At 33.5% G+C, this 17,585-nt stretch overlaps 1 protein-coding gene across 13 annotated transcripts in view; it reads right to left on the reverse strand.

Moving 5' to 3' along the window:
• The window catches only part of DMD (dystrophin), a 2,153,717-nt gene that overhangs the window by 1,420,480 nt on the left and 715,652 nt on the right, over positions 1-17,585 (reverse strand). For all 13 annotated transcript variants that reach the window (XM_015443662.3, XM_065538825.1, XM_065538826.1 and 10 more), the window contains 2 exons: positions 16,258-16,345; positions 5,201-5,442 (listed from right to left, as the gene is read on the reverse strand). In XM_015443662.3, coding sequence (XP_015299148.3) covers positions 5,201-5,442; positions 16,258-16,345 — 330 coding nt within the window. The remainder of the gene's footprint in view (positions 1-5,200; positions 5,443-16,257; positions 16,346-17,585) is intronic.

Here is a 17,585-nt window from a genome sequence, read left to right on the forward strand (position 1 = left end):
GCATGACCTTCAATCCTTTCCATAAATCAAACATAGGTGTTTGGCTGCTCCCCTTTTATATCAAAATGATGTGCCTTTGCTTCAAATTCTAAGCTCACTCAACAATATTTTCTCTTTCATTTGTGCAAAATATGAATTTTATATATATACCTATATATATGTATACATCTATACTAAATTATAAATATATTTTGATATAATTATATAGATTACATACAAACATATATATAATCTATATAATACTTATATATATGTATGTATACACACACATAAAAATATATCTATAATCTTCTATCTTTTGTATGGTCTCATTACTTCTCCTGACCAAACAGGCAACCGCCACTTTTTTTTTTTTTTTTTTTTGAGACAGAGTCTTGCTCTCCTTGCCCAGGCTGGAGAGCAATGGCATGATCTTGGCCCATTGCAACCTCCACCTTCCAGGTTCAAGTGATTCTCCTGCCTCAGCCTCTGAGTAGCTGGGATTACAGGCATCCGCTACCATGTTCAGCTCTTTTTTGTATTTTTAGTAGAGACACGGTTTCACTATGTTGGCCAGGCTGGTCTCAAACTCCTGACCTCATGATCCGCCCACCTTGGCCTCCCCAAGTGCTGGGATGACAGGTATGAGCCACCGTGCCTGGGCAATTGCCACTATTTAAATTACTGTGACTCTCCACATTTCTTCCTGTTGTCCTGGCATAATTATTAGTAGCACCCTCTTTTGCTCTCCATAGTACCCTGGATTGTATGATAAAATCACATGAACACTGCTATGCTGTCAGCTCATGTGGCTACGCGTCACCTGAAATGCGGTTGGTCCAAATTTAGATGCATTGAAATTACAAAATACGTTTAATTCTGAAGAAAGCTGAGAACATAATCTCAAAGTTTTAAAATAGTGATTAAACTTTGAAATAATATGTTTGATAAATCAGTTTAACTAAAATGTACTATTGAAATTCATTTACTGCTTCTTTATCCTTTCCTAATGTAGTTTCTAGACCACTTTAAGTTACATATGCGGCTTGAATTCGTGGCTAGCACTGTATTTCTTTTGGTCATGCTATTCTCTACATAAATGTTTTCATGCTCTTGTTTTCAGTGAAGTTGGATTTTTTTAATTTAATACACATATAATTTGAACTGAGAAAGTTTTCACTGCCCTTTTTAAAAGGTTTATCATGGCTGCTTACTTATAATTCATATATATGCAGTCTTTAGAAAAAAATATTTGAAAATTAGTTACTATTTAATATGTAAAAACAGGATAATTGAAATTTAAAAATTGGAACATGAGCGTATTAGAAGAGAAAATGGAAAGAATTATAGCAATTCTGAAATGAATTTAAATCTGAGCTTCCTGAAAATCAAAGTGAAAAGGCAAAAAAAAAAAGTATTTATGGAAGCATTCATATTCTTTTGGAGAGAGAGTAACTTTTGTCTTAGGAGTGGCTGAGAAATTTATCACATAAATTCTGTCATGGTTGCAAGACTAACTAATGCACAATGCCACTTATTCTCATGTTAAAAAATATAAATACAGCTTTCAGAGGAATGTGTTTATGTAGTTATAACAGTATGAGTTGATTCAGGTAAAATAATCTCTGACGATTCAATCTTTTTGATGGGTGAAGATTAAAGATGTTTAGCAAAATGGGGAGGTGGCCTGTATTTCTCATTCAAATATAAATCCTCTCAAACAAGTGCTAGAAAGTTGGTATATATCCATGGATAAGAAATAAGACAAGAGGTAAAGGGTAATATTCTGTATTTACAGTACAGAAATATATACACATACTTTGTATACTAGATTTACAAATGGCAGCATTGGCATCTACTATGAACCTGATTTATAATTGGTCCAGATAGAGGGCTGCCATTCTTCCTGTTCAGGTGGCTATAGAAAGAGCCAACATTATGGCCAAGTGTGCTCTGAAAAACAAAAGGGACTTTGAAACTAATAAAACATTTGGGCAAATGTTCAGTTGAGACCTTAACATTCTGAGAATAAATCATAGAAGACATAATTTTCAACTGAAGTATTCAGCATTTGAAAAGATGTTAACAATCAGCCATTATCTCCATAAAAGGATTTGGTATAGTTGGTCCTCCAGAGTATGGTATCTACTTTAAATCTGTTTATCCTTTAAAATTATATGCTTATCTCATGGAAGCTTTTGTATTTTTCTCAGGAAAGGGTTCATGAATTTCTTCCAATTCTGATAAGGCTCTCTAACCTCCAGAATATTAAGAACCAGTTCTGCCAAGCATTAGAATATGAGCTAAATATGCACTCTAATGTTATAAAACTCCAAATAAAAGAAAATGCTGTGAAACATGTTATAATTTATTTGCCTATCACTAATCACAGCAGAACAGTATATATATTTGCCCTTGTATGAATAATATTAAGCTTATCTTGCTAAATATTTTACCTAAAGTGATTCTTCAAATTAACAGGCACCAATGGGTCTGAGAGAAAGAGTAAGGGGTGATAAAGAGGTGACAACAGAATTTGGAATTTTGTGGCTGGATGCAGTAAAAGAAATATTTTCCCTTAGGATGACTTCCTCAACCTCCAGACGATATTTACTATATAAAACCTCTGGTGATCTCCATTTGCTCCTCAAATTAAGACCAAGATACTAGCAGGTCCCAGAAGTCAATGGTTTGTCTCCTATATGCCTGCCTTTTCCTCTTCAACTCTCCTCTCATTCCTCTGCCCCCCTATGTTCAGCATTTGCAATGGTCTTCATTCAGGTGCTTGGCCTTTATTGCTCCCTCTCGCCATGTTCCTTCCGCCTGGAGTCTTTCGCTTCACCGTTCTCTTACCTAATTCCAACTCATCACAAAAGTCTCAACTCAAATGCTCCTCTCTCAAGGAAGATGCCCTTGGTGGCCCTATCAGGTTCGTTTTTCCGTGTTAGTCATTCTCCCAAAGCTTTGCATCTTTGTTTAAACAACTGATCCTAGCAGGAAATTTAAAAATATTGATTCCATTGCTTCATATCTCTCTCCTCTGCTTTCCATAAATACACTAAAAGCAGGGTCCTTGTAATGCTCACTATAATATTCCCAAAACTTAGTGCTATGGGGTGAATGGTGTCTTCCAAAATTCACATGTTGAATGAAGTCCTAACCATCGGTGAGACTGCATTTGGTGATAGGACTTTTAAGAGGTAATAATGTTTATATGAGGTCATCAGGGTTGGGGGGTGGTGCCTAATCCCTTAGGGATTGGTGACTTTATAAAAGGAGGCAGAGAGAAAGAAAGAAAGAAAAATAGCCCTCTTTATCTCTCTCTCCATGTATACACACAGAGGAAAGCCATGTGAAGACAGAGTGAGAAGCTGGTCATCTGCAATCCAGGAAGACAGCCTTTACCAGAAGATGAAGCTGAACCCTGCCAAACCTTGGTCCTAGACTTTCTTGCTTCTAGAACTCAGAAAATAAACCTGTGTTGTTTAAGCCACCCAGTCTGTGGTATTTGTTGTGGTAGCATGAGCTGATTAATACACTCAGTAGCATTCTTAGAAACATTAGAGACACTTTTTATATATATATATATATATATATATATATATATATATATATAAAGTATATATATATATATATTTATATATATATATATATATATAAAATGCATAAATGTACTGTGTAGGTACTGTTACTAACTACGATATCTGAATCTCAAGAATCAGGTAAGGTAACATCAGACTTTTGTTGCAAGAAATAATGTATTTGTATTATTCCTGTGATTCATAGGGAAAATGGCATGGGCTCTATTCTTAAATTACAAAATGTATCTAAATGTAGAAATTCCTTAGATGTGTGTATTTGCCTAATAAGTCAAGTGCCTTATCCAAGGTATTCTTTATCCAAAAGTATACTTTCTGAGTTTATTTCCTCAGCAAACTAACGTAAGAACAGAAAACCTAGTAATGCTACAGGTCCAATATTTGAAGAACCATCAAATCCTTCAATTGTTTTTCTCTTCAATATAACTTTGCATTTCTCATCACTTTTTGGGTCCAATACCTTTTCTAAATCAACCTTGTCACTTTTCCCTGTCTATTCTACCTTTATTTAAACCATTCTTTTTACATTATGCAAATGAATCTCCATTCCTTGTCTTCTGTATTACATGTAATCCTCTCCATCTATCACTAAAGGTTCATCCTGGAAATGTTTTAGTCCATCCTCTAATCAGTTTCTCATTCCCCGTGAAAAGTACATAGCTCATAGTAACAATGACAACAGTTTAGGCTATTTTCATTATTATACAGCTCTTGTTTTCTCACACTTGAAGGCATAATATCTTTTCATCTCTTTCTCACACCCTTTTGTCCACTTATATCTTGTTTGCTCCTCCAGATCCACTGTCCACTCTTCTCCTGTAACCCAGGAGACTGATATTTACAGATGACAGTTCCTTGTCCTTTGCCTTACGATTAAGTTTAGAGCCCTGACAAGATTCTGGAGGCAGGGAAGAAAGAGAAGTGGGGTGTTTATTTTTCTGACTCCATTTCTATGAGGATTCCTTAAGCTGGCCATGCTGCTTTTACCATGAGGATCTGACTCTCTCCTTCTGAGTTTTTATAACTTCTCTCTCCCTGATCCTTTCTGGCCTAAAAGAGGTAAGAACTCTGAAGCTGGGTTACTACACTATCCCGTGTGGTTCCTCTATACACCAGCTACATTTAAAAAATATCTCTTTGTAAAGAAACTTTCCTCAAATTATCCTAATTTGAGAGGTCCATCAGTTTTAAATATTTTCCTTATGTATCCAATTACATCGCATCCAAGCTTGTTGTTGACCCGTGTTTCCAACTATTTCCATGGATTCCATTTTTTCAACATATGACTATGTTTCACTAGTCGCAAAGAAAGAGTTCCTAAGTAGAGGCCATTTTTTATAGGATACACGTGGTTTCCACACTCCTAATCTACCTCATGCTTTTGCAAACCGACACAATCAATTAGCTCTGTGTAACTACGCCAAATACAATTTTAGAATCCGGGTATCTATGTCTTACATATTTAAACTGATTTTTGTTGCTTACATTTTGAACTTTATTGTGCTCAGCTAAATCCTTAAAAGGTGAACGTTTCATTACTAAATAATTTGTTATGGTCTTCTTGGAAATTGCCAAGAAATACCTATTAATATTCTCCAAACAGAAGGAGGAAAGATTCTTACCTTACATATTTTTAACTGACTTTTAATTGCTGTTGGCTCTGATGGGGTGGTGGGTTGGATTTTCAACCAGTTTTCAGCAGTAGTTGTCATCTGCTCCAATTGTTGTAGCTGATTATAGAAAGTGATGATGTTGTTCTGATACTCCAGCCAGTTAAGTCTCTCACTTAGCAACTGGCAGAATTCGATCCACCGGCTGTTCAGTTGTTCTGAGGCTTGTCTGATGCTATCGGCATTAACACCCTCTAGAAAGAAAAAAAATAATTAAATATATCCCCTGAACCCACAGACTGAAAGAAATGATCTGAAAACCAACACATCCTAATTATAAAAGTATTCACCACATGATTTCAAACCAAATCAATTATTTTCTAAGATATAAATGTGTAAATATGATTTCAGATTATTCATTGTAATTATTAGACTTGTATCACAATAAAGATTATCAATGCCATCAAGTAATAAATAAGACATAAGATGTAGAAAAGTAGAATGTATTTAAATAAAATATTAAATAAAAATTTAAATAAAAACAAAAGTGCTCAAAGCTCTGATGGGAGCTGGAAGGCTGATCATGAACAAGTAAGATTTTGGATGTTTTCAGATACATTTTAAGTATCATGCACATTACTCAAATATACTTCCCCGAACTAACTTACATTTTTAATTTTTAAAATGGGCTTGGAAATTAGTTTAAATAGTATTTTCATCATTTTAAAAAGAGGAAACTAATTATCCAAGATTAACTATTCTTTATTTCATTTATAGAAGACTAGAAATAAACAGACTGTCAGCTGGGCGTGGTGGCTCACGCCTATAAGCCCAGCACTTTTGGAAGTCGAGGCAGGTGGATCACGAGGTCAGGAGATCAAGACCATCCTGGCTAACACCGTGAAACTCCGTCTCTACTAAAAATACATAAAATTAGCCGGGTGTGGTGGCAAGCACCTGTCATCCTAGCTACTCAGGAGGCTGAGGCAGGAGAATGGTGTGAACCCAGGAGGTGGAGCTTGCAGTCAGCCGACATTGCACCACTGCACTCCAGCCTGGGCAACAGAGCAAGACTCCATCTCAGGTTGTCCATGGATCCAAGTAAGTAAAACAAGTACTAGGATAAATAATCTTTCTAATATGAAACATTTTAAAATTTATAAATGTAGAAGTTCATCTGACAGTTTTAAAATCATCTATAGTAATACCAAACCCAGAAAACTTTATCAAGGGAAAAATGGAAACACAAGCACATCATTGTCACCATTACCATTCTGGAGTACCTACTATGTACCATGGAATATGCTATGTCCTTTCATATATGATGAATGCCAATCCAAGTACATATTATTCCACACATAGCATGAAAGCATGGCAATATCATGCTATGCTATGGGTTAAAATATTCAAATTCTCTAAGGTTAGTTTACAAAATATAGACTTTCTTAGATTTATTAGCTTACGTAGTTTTCTTAATGACAGAATATAAAAGAGAAAATAGATTAAATATATCATGCATTTTTAAACATAGCTACATTAGCACTGGTAACTTTCTTATGCTTTTGAAATACTGAATATTTAAATGTTTTATAGTCTCTCATTTACCTACAGGGATCTCAAAAGAACATGAACTCACCATAAGTTTCTTTCTCTAGGTTAAAATACCTAAAAGGTAGAAGAGTAGGTTGGTAGGAGAAGAGTAGGTTGCCTAAGATAATCTACTCTTATAAATGTTCATTTCACTTAATTTTCTGGTAATATAATTTAGTTAAAGGGAAGCTAAGTTCTTAAAAAGTCTGAAGAGCATCTCTAGAAACATAAGGCCTGTGGTTTTGTTAACTTGTACATGCCTCCCACTTTATCCTTTTTAAAGACTAAAAAATATATAGATGTGAATTCAACAACTATATTATTTTATCCTCTTTCACTTCCCTCTGCCCTAATATTCTAATGTTCTATTTGTCATAAAGATATTAATGTTGCCAAACCATGTCCCTCAATTCATTTGAAACACAACTGTAACTTTACTAATTTCAAAGCATAATGCTTCTCAGGATGGCGGTGAAGGAGACAAACTTTACAAATATTATTGTCAACTATTTTCCCCTCCTTCTTCCTTGATATATTTTTAACGAGATACAATGGAAATAATAGAATGTAGAAAGAGAATATATATATGGCTCCATATATCTAACTATAAAAGAAGTCCGTGATTTGTGGGAGCTAAATATTCTAATATCCTCCTAATACTTAAGGAATAAATTGGTCTTACTGAGACATCTGCACATGTGGTATGACATGCTGTTTTTGATTGTTGGATTTTGAGGAGTGATCAAAAATTGTACCAAAATATTTTTTAAGCGATACCATTAAGTAACTGTAGTTAGAAAAGACCACATTTGGTATAAAGTATAAGAGAAGAATAAGAAACTTCAATCGTATGAGCACTCTGTTTGTAAAAAGTATTATGATAAAACCTTAACATTTCTGGAAAATAAAAAGGTATAATTAAAAAATATACTGGACAGAATTTTAAAATTATGTTACTTAATAACAAAAAAATGTGGCATAGATCTAAATGATCAGATATTTAGGAGAAGTATTTTCGGCATATGTTGAACTTGAACAAGTAGTTAGAAGTCCATGAAGGGTGAAAAGTCAACATAAGCCAGCCATTAAATAGTCAAAAAAGAAATGCTAAATTAAAGGGATTGATAGACTGATGCTAGATTGAGTCGTATTTAACACTTGTCTAAATGAGAAGGGAATCCAGAGAGAAATCACTTTGTGTCCCTGAGAAAGGTCAACAATACAAATCGTAGCAGATGAAAAAATAAAACTGTAAGTTGATTTTCAATATGGATATGTTAATTTTATAAAACGATAAAACTATAGTGAAAATACCAATAGGTTCTGCAGTATCTATTAAAATCTAGGGATGGGTTTTAACGAGTCATTGTTGATCTTTACACAAAACTCTGTGTTTTGTCCCCCAAAAATGTTGCAATATAACACATAACACTGTAAAAGAAATTTAAATGAAGAAAAGTCAACTTTGTAAAAATTCATAACACTGATATTTATAACTGAATGCAGGCAATTAAAATGCAGTGATAGATCAAAGAACGACTTCCATAATAGCAAAAAGGGGGAGGCAGGCAGAAAGGCAGATAAATGACCAGTGAGAATTCTGATGTTAAAGAGATGGGAGTTCAAATTTGATGCCCCTTACTAGATGTGTGAAATGGGTTCAATTATTTAATTTCACTGGATCTCATTTTCCTCATCCATGAAATGAGGATTAAAAATAGAATCAACCTCATAGGATACTTATCAAAGTTCTGAGTTAACATAAATAACTTACTTATAACAAACGCTCACACATACTAGGCAACAAAGACATATCAGACAATGTCATATAGAGGAAATGAAAAAGAATATTCAGAAAACAAGAGACCAGATCTCTTGTGCAAAAATTAGGGGGAGAGGGAGTCTTCTTAATGACTGAGACAGACCATATATAAAAAGTTAATAATACTATTTTAAAATTAGTCCTAATTTTATATAATACAGGACTAATATGGGATATAGAAGGTGTATTCATACATTTCTTAAAGACGTTTTACCAATAACCAGGGATCCTTTGAGCCCAGGAGTTCGAGGCTGCAGTGAGCTATGATCGCATCACTGTATTCTAGCCTGGGCAACAGAGCAAGACCCTGTCTCTAACTAAAATAACAATAAAAAGAGTTTATTTGAGAATCCTGGATTTTGCCACATTTATAACCATTTGAGACTGAAGTTACAAAGAAACCAAAAATTTCAAAAAGAAAATGCAGAAATTTCTAGCTGTTACTAGAAAAGACATAATGTTGGCCACAGATAATCAGAAGTCGTGTTATGAAGGATTTGTATGCAAACACTATATTAATTCATTGTGAATATGTTGCCCGCTCAATAAGGGCATAAACTGTCCTTCTAAACTATAAACTCCTCTAGGAAATGTCTCCACTGGCAGTATCTGATAGAATTCTCAGCTTTGAGTAGAAAGAAAATAACTACACTGTACTCATGAACTCATTCAATACCAAATCAATAATGTACTCTATATGAATATAAAAATTATGAAACCAATGTACACTGAAGCCAAAAGCCATATACAAACAAGCACACCATCTCTCTTGCATCAAATTTGCTTTAAAATACTTGGGCAGGGGATGGGAAGCACTGTCACATGTCACATTACTTAATGTATCTCTCTTAAAATTAGAAATGCTATTACTTCAACTTTGTAAATTAATTGACCATTTAGATGCCAGGACTACTGTTGATTTTCTAAGAAAGACCATTAAAACCTTTCTAGAATAAAAAAGGGTTCAAAGTGTTTTCCAAGAAAATATTTGCATATGGATAATTTTGTTATTATATATAATTGTTTTATGCGTATTTCATAGAATTATGCTCCTTGGCTGGATGCAAAATTGTAAGTTTTTTTAAGAGTTTGTAAGTGTAAATATCTGAAAAGTTTTAGGTATCAATCATCTGAGCATCTGTTTTCTAATTTTGTGTTAGCTATTTAAGAATACAAATACTAACACACCAGGCATTATGAACAATACTTATGGAAACCATTTTGTTGTAGCACATTAGAATCTCAGGGATAATGGATCATAATCCATTCACATCTCATATTCTAAACAACCCCTGAAATAGTCTATGAATAAATATATTGCACCCAGAGGAAATGGATCATTACTTGAAGTGCATCCATTAATTTTATTACTTGTGTACAGTGCATAACAGACTGTTAGAATAATTTTAATTGTGCACCACCTTCCATGCAAGTACTTCAGAACTGCCACTTAAAGTGAAGTATTTCTCATCAACTATATTCATCATTAGCCATGAAGCCAGGGTAGAATAATGCAAGACCAGTGTTTCCAGAGCTCTTGAATTAAAAGAATATTTGGAATAGAAACTTGAAATAAAGCTGCTAATAAACAGTCTCCTATTTTTGTTGCACTTTAAGTGAGGGTAATTACAAGTTCATTCAGCATTCAATATAATAGCCTAAAATGTAATAGAGATATATTCAAAACCCTTGAAGACAAGTTCTGAGGCTAAATTTTAGAGGTTCTGTGACCACACTGACTTAAAGTAATAGCTTTTAAAAATTAATGGTATATATGAAAGAAATAGCCCTAGTGAGGGCAATATAAATTTTACTAATATAGCCCTTTGGCTTTTTTTATTTTCAAACATCATAAAATTAGAAAAAAGTCAGATTTCTACTCATATTTGTTTTTGCCACTCATTTCCTACAACAACAGTGACAACAACAGTCTCTTCCTTTCACACACATGGACACACACACGTCTGCACATGGAAGTTCACCCGCACATGCACGCCGTGCGCACACACACCCACAGAGGCTCTGCCTTTTGGAGATCAGAGTTAAACCAAGAAAAATGTGCCTGTCAATTAACAACATTTATTGAATATGAACTCTGTGTAGAGCATTATACTAAGTGTCATGTGGAGAAAGAAGAAATATAAATCAAACTACCCAGTACTGAGGAAGGAATAAGAGAAGAGGAAATATATATGCAACTGTGAAAGGCTACTCATTCATGATGGAGGGGCTAGGTTACTACAAATGGTACAATCTCCAAGCCACATTTGTATACAGACTATTTGCAATATGTCTTGCCCTTAAAATATATGATTAGAAGAGCTGCTGTTACTGAAAACCTTTCCAGTGATCATGAGGGTTTTAGCTTTGAGATGAGCCAAACTCTCGCCCATCTGACAAAACGTGGTTGCCTACCTCAGAAAACATAATTCATGTGAAATTATCTAATGAGCTATGAACCAAAATACAAGAAATAAAAGACAGTTACTTGGTTAATGTTATAGATAAGAAGAGCCCTCGTCAGTGTTATTCTGTGCCATTTAATTACAACAGTTAGCATACTTATTATTAGGTATCACCTTAAACACTATAATCTAGCACTGAGGGAATGATAGTTTTGAGATGTTCTTTAGTCTAATATACTAATAATTACCACTTTTATTTAAACATGTCCTTAATGTGATTGTCTTTAGACTCTTAATTAACACACAGAAAACTACAAATAGAAATTGAAAATGAACCACAATTTAATGTAGAAAACACAACTAACCTTATTAGATAATTATAGTATCTCCTCCAGAAATTATGGTGAAAGCATCTTATAGACTAAAGAATGAGAACCTGAGCTATGCCTAAATATGTTTTCAAATAAATGTTGTGATATGACCATATTTTGCTAATTTCAGTATTAGTATGGAAAACCAGTTTATCTAACCTAGGCTTTTGTGTTATACCTGATTGATGAGACTGTACGTACTCATGCAAGAATATTATTTTACAGAAAGGATTACATCTAATCCTAAATAGATAAAAATAGACATACGTTTAGGTATAATCATATGTATATTATTTTAGTTCTAGGTTGTCCTAAAACTCCACAATCTCAGTAATAGACTGAAAGTCCTTGGTCTTGATAAGCATCCATTTAAAGACTGTTCAAATTAAAATCTTAGAAAACCATTATTAGTTAGCGATATTATTAAAGCATTAGAAAGATTACTTACTATATTTAATGGCTAAATTTTTCTAAATTTCTAAATTATTTACAACATTTTGTATTTAAATTAAGAAATGAAAAAGTAAACCTTAAATAAAGGTATATCCCATCTTTTTTAAAAAGTAAAATGAAGACTTTGGAAACTCCCTCTTCAATATACACAGCTACAAGAATATATAAATATGGCCGGGCGCGGTGGCTCAAGCCTGTAATCCCAGCACTTTGGGAGGCCGAGACGGGTGGAACACGAGGTCAGGAGATCGAGACCATCCTGGCTAACATCGTGAAACCCCGTCTCTACTAAAATATACAAAAAACTAGCCGGGCGAGGTGGCGGGCGCCTGTAGTCCCAGCTACTCGGGAGGCTGAGGCAGGAGAATGGCGTGAACCCAGGAGGCGCAGCTTGCAGTGAGCTGAGATCTGGCCACTGCACTCCAGCCTGGGCGACAGAGCAAGACTCCGTCTCAAAAGAAAAAAAAAAAAGAATATATAAATACATCACTGGCTACCTGGTCTAGCCTTTCACTTGCCCTCATTAAGTTAACAGCTTCCTGAGACCAGGGTTATGATCCTAATCTTACATATTGACGATAAGCTGCACGAAAATTATAGCTATCCAAAAAAGTCTTTAGTAAAAAGAGGTACTTTGCACCATCCAATATTCTGTCATATTTATCCAACCAACTAATGTTGACAGAACAGTAAATTAATTTTAATGTTAGTTCAAACAAAAAAATACAGCTAAGATAGAGATAAATCAGTTGAAAATTATACCAAAATTTCATGCCAAAATGCCAGAAAAGTGATTTTTTTTAGTTAACACTCTCCTTTTAGTAGCTTCTCGTTTTAGTCTATGATCGTGAAAGATCACTTCTACTCTGACCAAAAGAACTGGAACATGTCCATGTTAAAAATTCCAAATAAATTAGTAAGAATCTCTTACTGTCTATAAACTCTTAATATATAAATTATTGCTGTAAAATTAATGATATGGTTAAAATTAACTGTTTTAAAATTCTGCATGCAACTCTTCACATTTGATAAAATATAGTCAAAATGAAAATTATCTTCCAATTGATCATAAAACTTGTATGTGACACTAAAAAACTGTACATATGTTACTAGACATATTGTTTCCAGGACATACAACTGATTTTTAACAATACTTTGCACCATCAAATGAGGATCGCTTCTACATTGTAACCATGGTAAATTTTATGCTTTCAACAACCTTAACATCCTACCCTGTCTTCTCGGCACATGTCTTCAATTCCTTCAAGAAATTGCCTTCAGGACAAATAGATTTTGTTTTCTGCATTACTTAAGTGATGTTAAATCTTCGTTGCTTCATAGATATTTAGAAACAGACAAAAATCATTTGGAAATATGTCAGATGTACCATTTCAGGTCAAAACTGAAGTAAAATTTAAGTTGTGAGAAATTATTTTTTCCATCTTGGAATTTCACTCTAAAAGCAAACTGATGAGTTACAAAATTATTCTAGATTTTTAAAAAGTAGTTTAATCTCAGGGCAAATTATTTGAAGTAGAAAATTCAGTTTGCTATGCATGTACCAGTATAGATACATGTAAAATATAGTTCACAGAATTTTTTAAAATATATAACAGCTATGCTTATGCTATTCCACATATTTTTACACTATGAATATATGTTAAATGTTTTCACTGTCAGCATACATCAAATTTATAAATATATACACATATTTATAATATATCTATTTTTATTAGTGGCATAATAATATGGTATTATACAAGAGTGATTATATTTATCTTAATTTTTGAGGAAACTATACGTGGTGAAGAGGAACAGTCATTTACATGAGGTCCTAAATGAAGTACACTGATTCAGCTCTCATTTTCCTTTCTATAAAAAAGGGCAAGAATGTATGTGTCTTACGTTGCTGTGAGATTTATTATATCTCCATAGCCTAAGCTTGGGAAGGACGATTCTGGACTTATACATTTAAGAGGTTTAATGCAATAATTCTTGGAATCCTCATTTACAGAAAGCTTCATTTGTCTTTCAGCTTCATGAGCTACACCAGTCAACTGTAGTTTTGGGCTCTGTGCTAAAGGAGCTATTAATGATTTAGGGTAGCAGTCCCTCTGAAATACACCTGAAGAGATACTCCAGGCACTTAATATGTGTCTAGCTTATCTCACAATTTGCACAAACACAGAAAATAAATATTATGCAATTTGTTCCTTGAAAGACAAAAAAGGAACAAAGAGATAAGTTACAATATTTGAGCCCTTTTTTTTAAAGTAATTTCGTAAATTGTTTTATTTAATGGGGAAACAGAGCTATGTCATTTTAAGTAGTCATCCCACTTATGACCCAAACTTGAGCCTAATGACATATCAGTTAGACCATATCTTTACTGGTAGAACAAATGGGTAGCATAAAATTTGATCAATATAGTCAACCAAAAAGGAATGTCTCAAATCACACCCCTATCCCCCAGTGTTCCCTGGTATCTGCCAAAGTCAGCATTTTCCTTCAGGAGGATTACTAATTATTTTTACACCAAAATTACCAATGTCATTACCTCCATGACTGCCTTAATTTTGCTTTGCTAAATAGAATTTGGTCAATTAATATTTATTAAGCAACTACTATATGTCCTGATTTTTACATGCCTCCAAAAATTAGAACTATGAGGGAAATAACCTAGAAAACTAATATTGTCACTAGTCACACGATCATTTAAATCCTGCATGTAGTTTTACTTACCAAAAATTAAAAATCATACCCTTAATTTCTAAACGTTTAAATTATTTCTGATTAATTCAGTGTATGTTATCAGATGATCTAAAGTGAGGTAAGCTTGACATATAATTATGAAATGAGACCATTTAAAGTATAGCTCTTGCATCAGCTTATTAAAATGAAAAAGTGATAATACAGTTTCTAGGAGGAACTTATATAACTAGGAGGATATTTTTAGATCACATAATTTTATTTAACATGAATATGCTGTTAAGTTCATCAGTTAAAATTACCAAGCAACATACATCTAAATAAAAATCTATTGATATTTTCATTCTCTGTTCTTTTTTTTTTTTTTTTTTTTTTTGAGACGGAGTCTCGCTCTGCCGCCCAGGCTGGAGTGCAGTGGCCGGATCTCAGCTCACTGCAAGCTCCGCCTCCCGGGTTCACACCATTCTCCTGCCTCAGCCTCCCGAGTAGCTGGGACTACAGGCGCCCGCCACCTCGCCCGGCTAGTTTTTTTTTTTTTTTTTTTTTGTATTTTTTAGTAGAGACGGGGTTTCACCGTGTTAGCCAGGATGGTCTCGATCTCCTGACCTCGTGATTCGCCCGTCTCGGCCTCCCAAAGTGCTGGGATTACAGGCTTGAGCCACCGCGCCCAGCCTTCATTCTCTGTTCTTAAACTTGTTCACTCAAGTCTCAGCTGTTATGTTTGCTTGTTTTCATTTTTAACCAAATATAGTCAGTCATGGGACTCGTTAGAAGAAGAAAATGAACTGATTTTCTAGGAAGACCACTGAACTTTTTAATGCCAAATTTACAATTAAGGCAAAAAATAACTTACACACGGGATTTACACCCCAAAATGCAGGCAGATCCTGGAAAAAGGTGACATGCACAACAAAAACATTTGTTATATTTATTTATGATGTTCTTGTAAACATCTCCCACAAAATGAAAAATAGTCTTATTTGGAAATAGCATTATCCCTGATTTTCATGAAATTTTATCTGGAAATATAGTAGTATAAGCAATGATAAATTGAAAGAAGGTTGTTTACACATCATGTCAATGACATATTTGGTACACATAGCTTTTGAGGCACTGAGTATTAGCAAAGATTAATTTTAATTTATTCTTGAAAAAGACAAAAGTTTTGCTAGCTTTGTGCTTTTATCCCACTCCAAAAAAGTTAAAGTAAAGGTTATCCCGAAGATACTTTTTTTTAAATGAGAGAAAGTGATAAAAAGTAACACAGAAAATGTCACATATATTATTAGAAAACAGGAATGATGGTAAAACATTCCATCTAATTTTTGTCTGTTTGGAAAAACATATTGCAAAAATGATTTAAAATCGGATGATCAGTTTTACATATATAACATGACTATTAATGTTTTCAAATTTCTGTAAACCTTATTTTCTTAAATTATTTGGACAAATGCTAGCAGGATTTGCATTAAAGTTTATTTCTCTGCAACAGATTGATCAAATATTCTACCACTTCCCATTTTCTTCCAATTGACTCAAAGTTGAATTTCTCCTAATAATTTGCTTAGCATTAAAAAAAGAATAATACAAACATATGAACTCTTTTAATTTAAATTTGTATTCAAGAAATGCTTGTCTGATATAATTCAGCTGATAAATATGAACCTATGTGTTTATCAAATCCCTAAGAAGATTATCTAAATCAACTTGTGTAATTACCATTCACCATCTGTTCCACCAGGACCTGAGCTGATCTGCTGGCATCTTGCAGTTTTCTGAACTTCTCGGCTTTTTCTCGCTCTATGGCCTGCAGCATGATAGCAAAGGTGAGTAATTCAATACAAGGATTGTGAATCTACACAATAATTATAACTTCCACTTCCCCTTTCAATCCTTAAGATATTTCACTCTGTCAGCTTCTCATGAGAATCTAAAGACTTTTTTTTCTCAATACTTTTGCCATCAAAAACATCAAAACAGCAATAAAAGCATGAGCCGTTTTCATGACTTGCTGCAACTTTTAATGATAAGATTTCTACCCAACTTTTTTTTACATTATAGTTTCTGATACATTTCAATATGAGACTGTAAAAAGTAAAAAGGCAATTCATAACAATGAAAGATAAAGTGTCACATAACTAACATGAAATTTATCTTGTAAAAATACACCATTGAAATTACTCCTACTAAGTATATGGGCAGTATTAAAAATCAAATTGAGAATCCAGTATGTATATAAAATGGAAAAAATAAACTATCATAAATAATTTAGCAGAAATATATAATATATATATACATATTTAAATACAAGCCTGTAGGCTAATTTTTCTTTCAAAAATAATCATAGTACTCCTATTTCCAAGGAAGACTAGATTGAGTTTCAAAAAGCTTTCTAAATTCCTCTATTTCTCCTAAGAGTTAAATTTTGAACAACAAATACAAAATTATTTCAGTTAACAGTAACCAACACTTCATACTACTGAGCTTAGCTAATAATATTCCTATGGAGACATAAATTTTAAACCATGGTAGAGTAGAACTACATTACTATAAACATCAAGAAGATGTGACTATAACAATGTATATGTCCTAAAACATAACTATTCAAACAACTATAATGCAATTAAAATATAGTAAGAACAACACACCTATGACTTAACAATAGTATTATAACAAAGATTTCTCCTGAATTTGAGGCAGAAGGTTATTCTACATGAGGCTACTTTTTAAGACTTTATTTATATCCACAGGCATTAAAAAAAGTATTTCCAGGTATAATATTGGAGTACAGAGGGGAGGGTAAGTAATAGATACATGCACAGTCTGCAGCACTGTTGAGTAGAAATTTGTGCAAGGATGGAAATGATCTATATCTGTGTCATCCAATATGATAGCCAATAACCACGTGTGGGTACTGAGCACGTGAAAGGTGGTCAGTGTGACTGAAAAAAATAAAAATGTAATGTAATCTAATTTTATTTAATTAATTTAAAATATAAAAGTTACACGTGACCAGTGTTAACTGTAATTGTACAGTGCAGATCTAA

This window comes from Macaca fascicularis, chromosome X (assembly GCF_037993035.2).
Source record: "Macaca fascicularis isolate 582-1 chromosome X, T2T-MFA8v1.1".
NCBI lineage: Eukaryota > Metazoa > Chordata > Mammalia > Primates > Cercopithecidae > Macaca > Macaca fascicularis.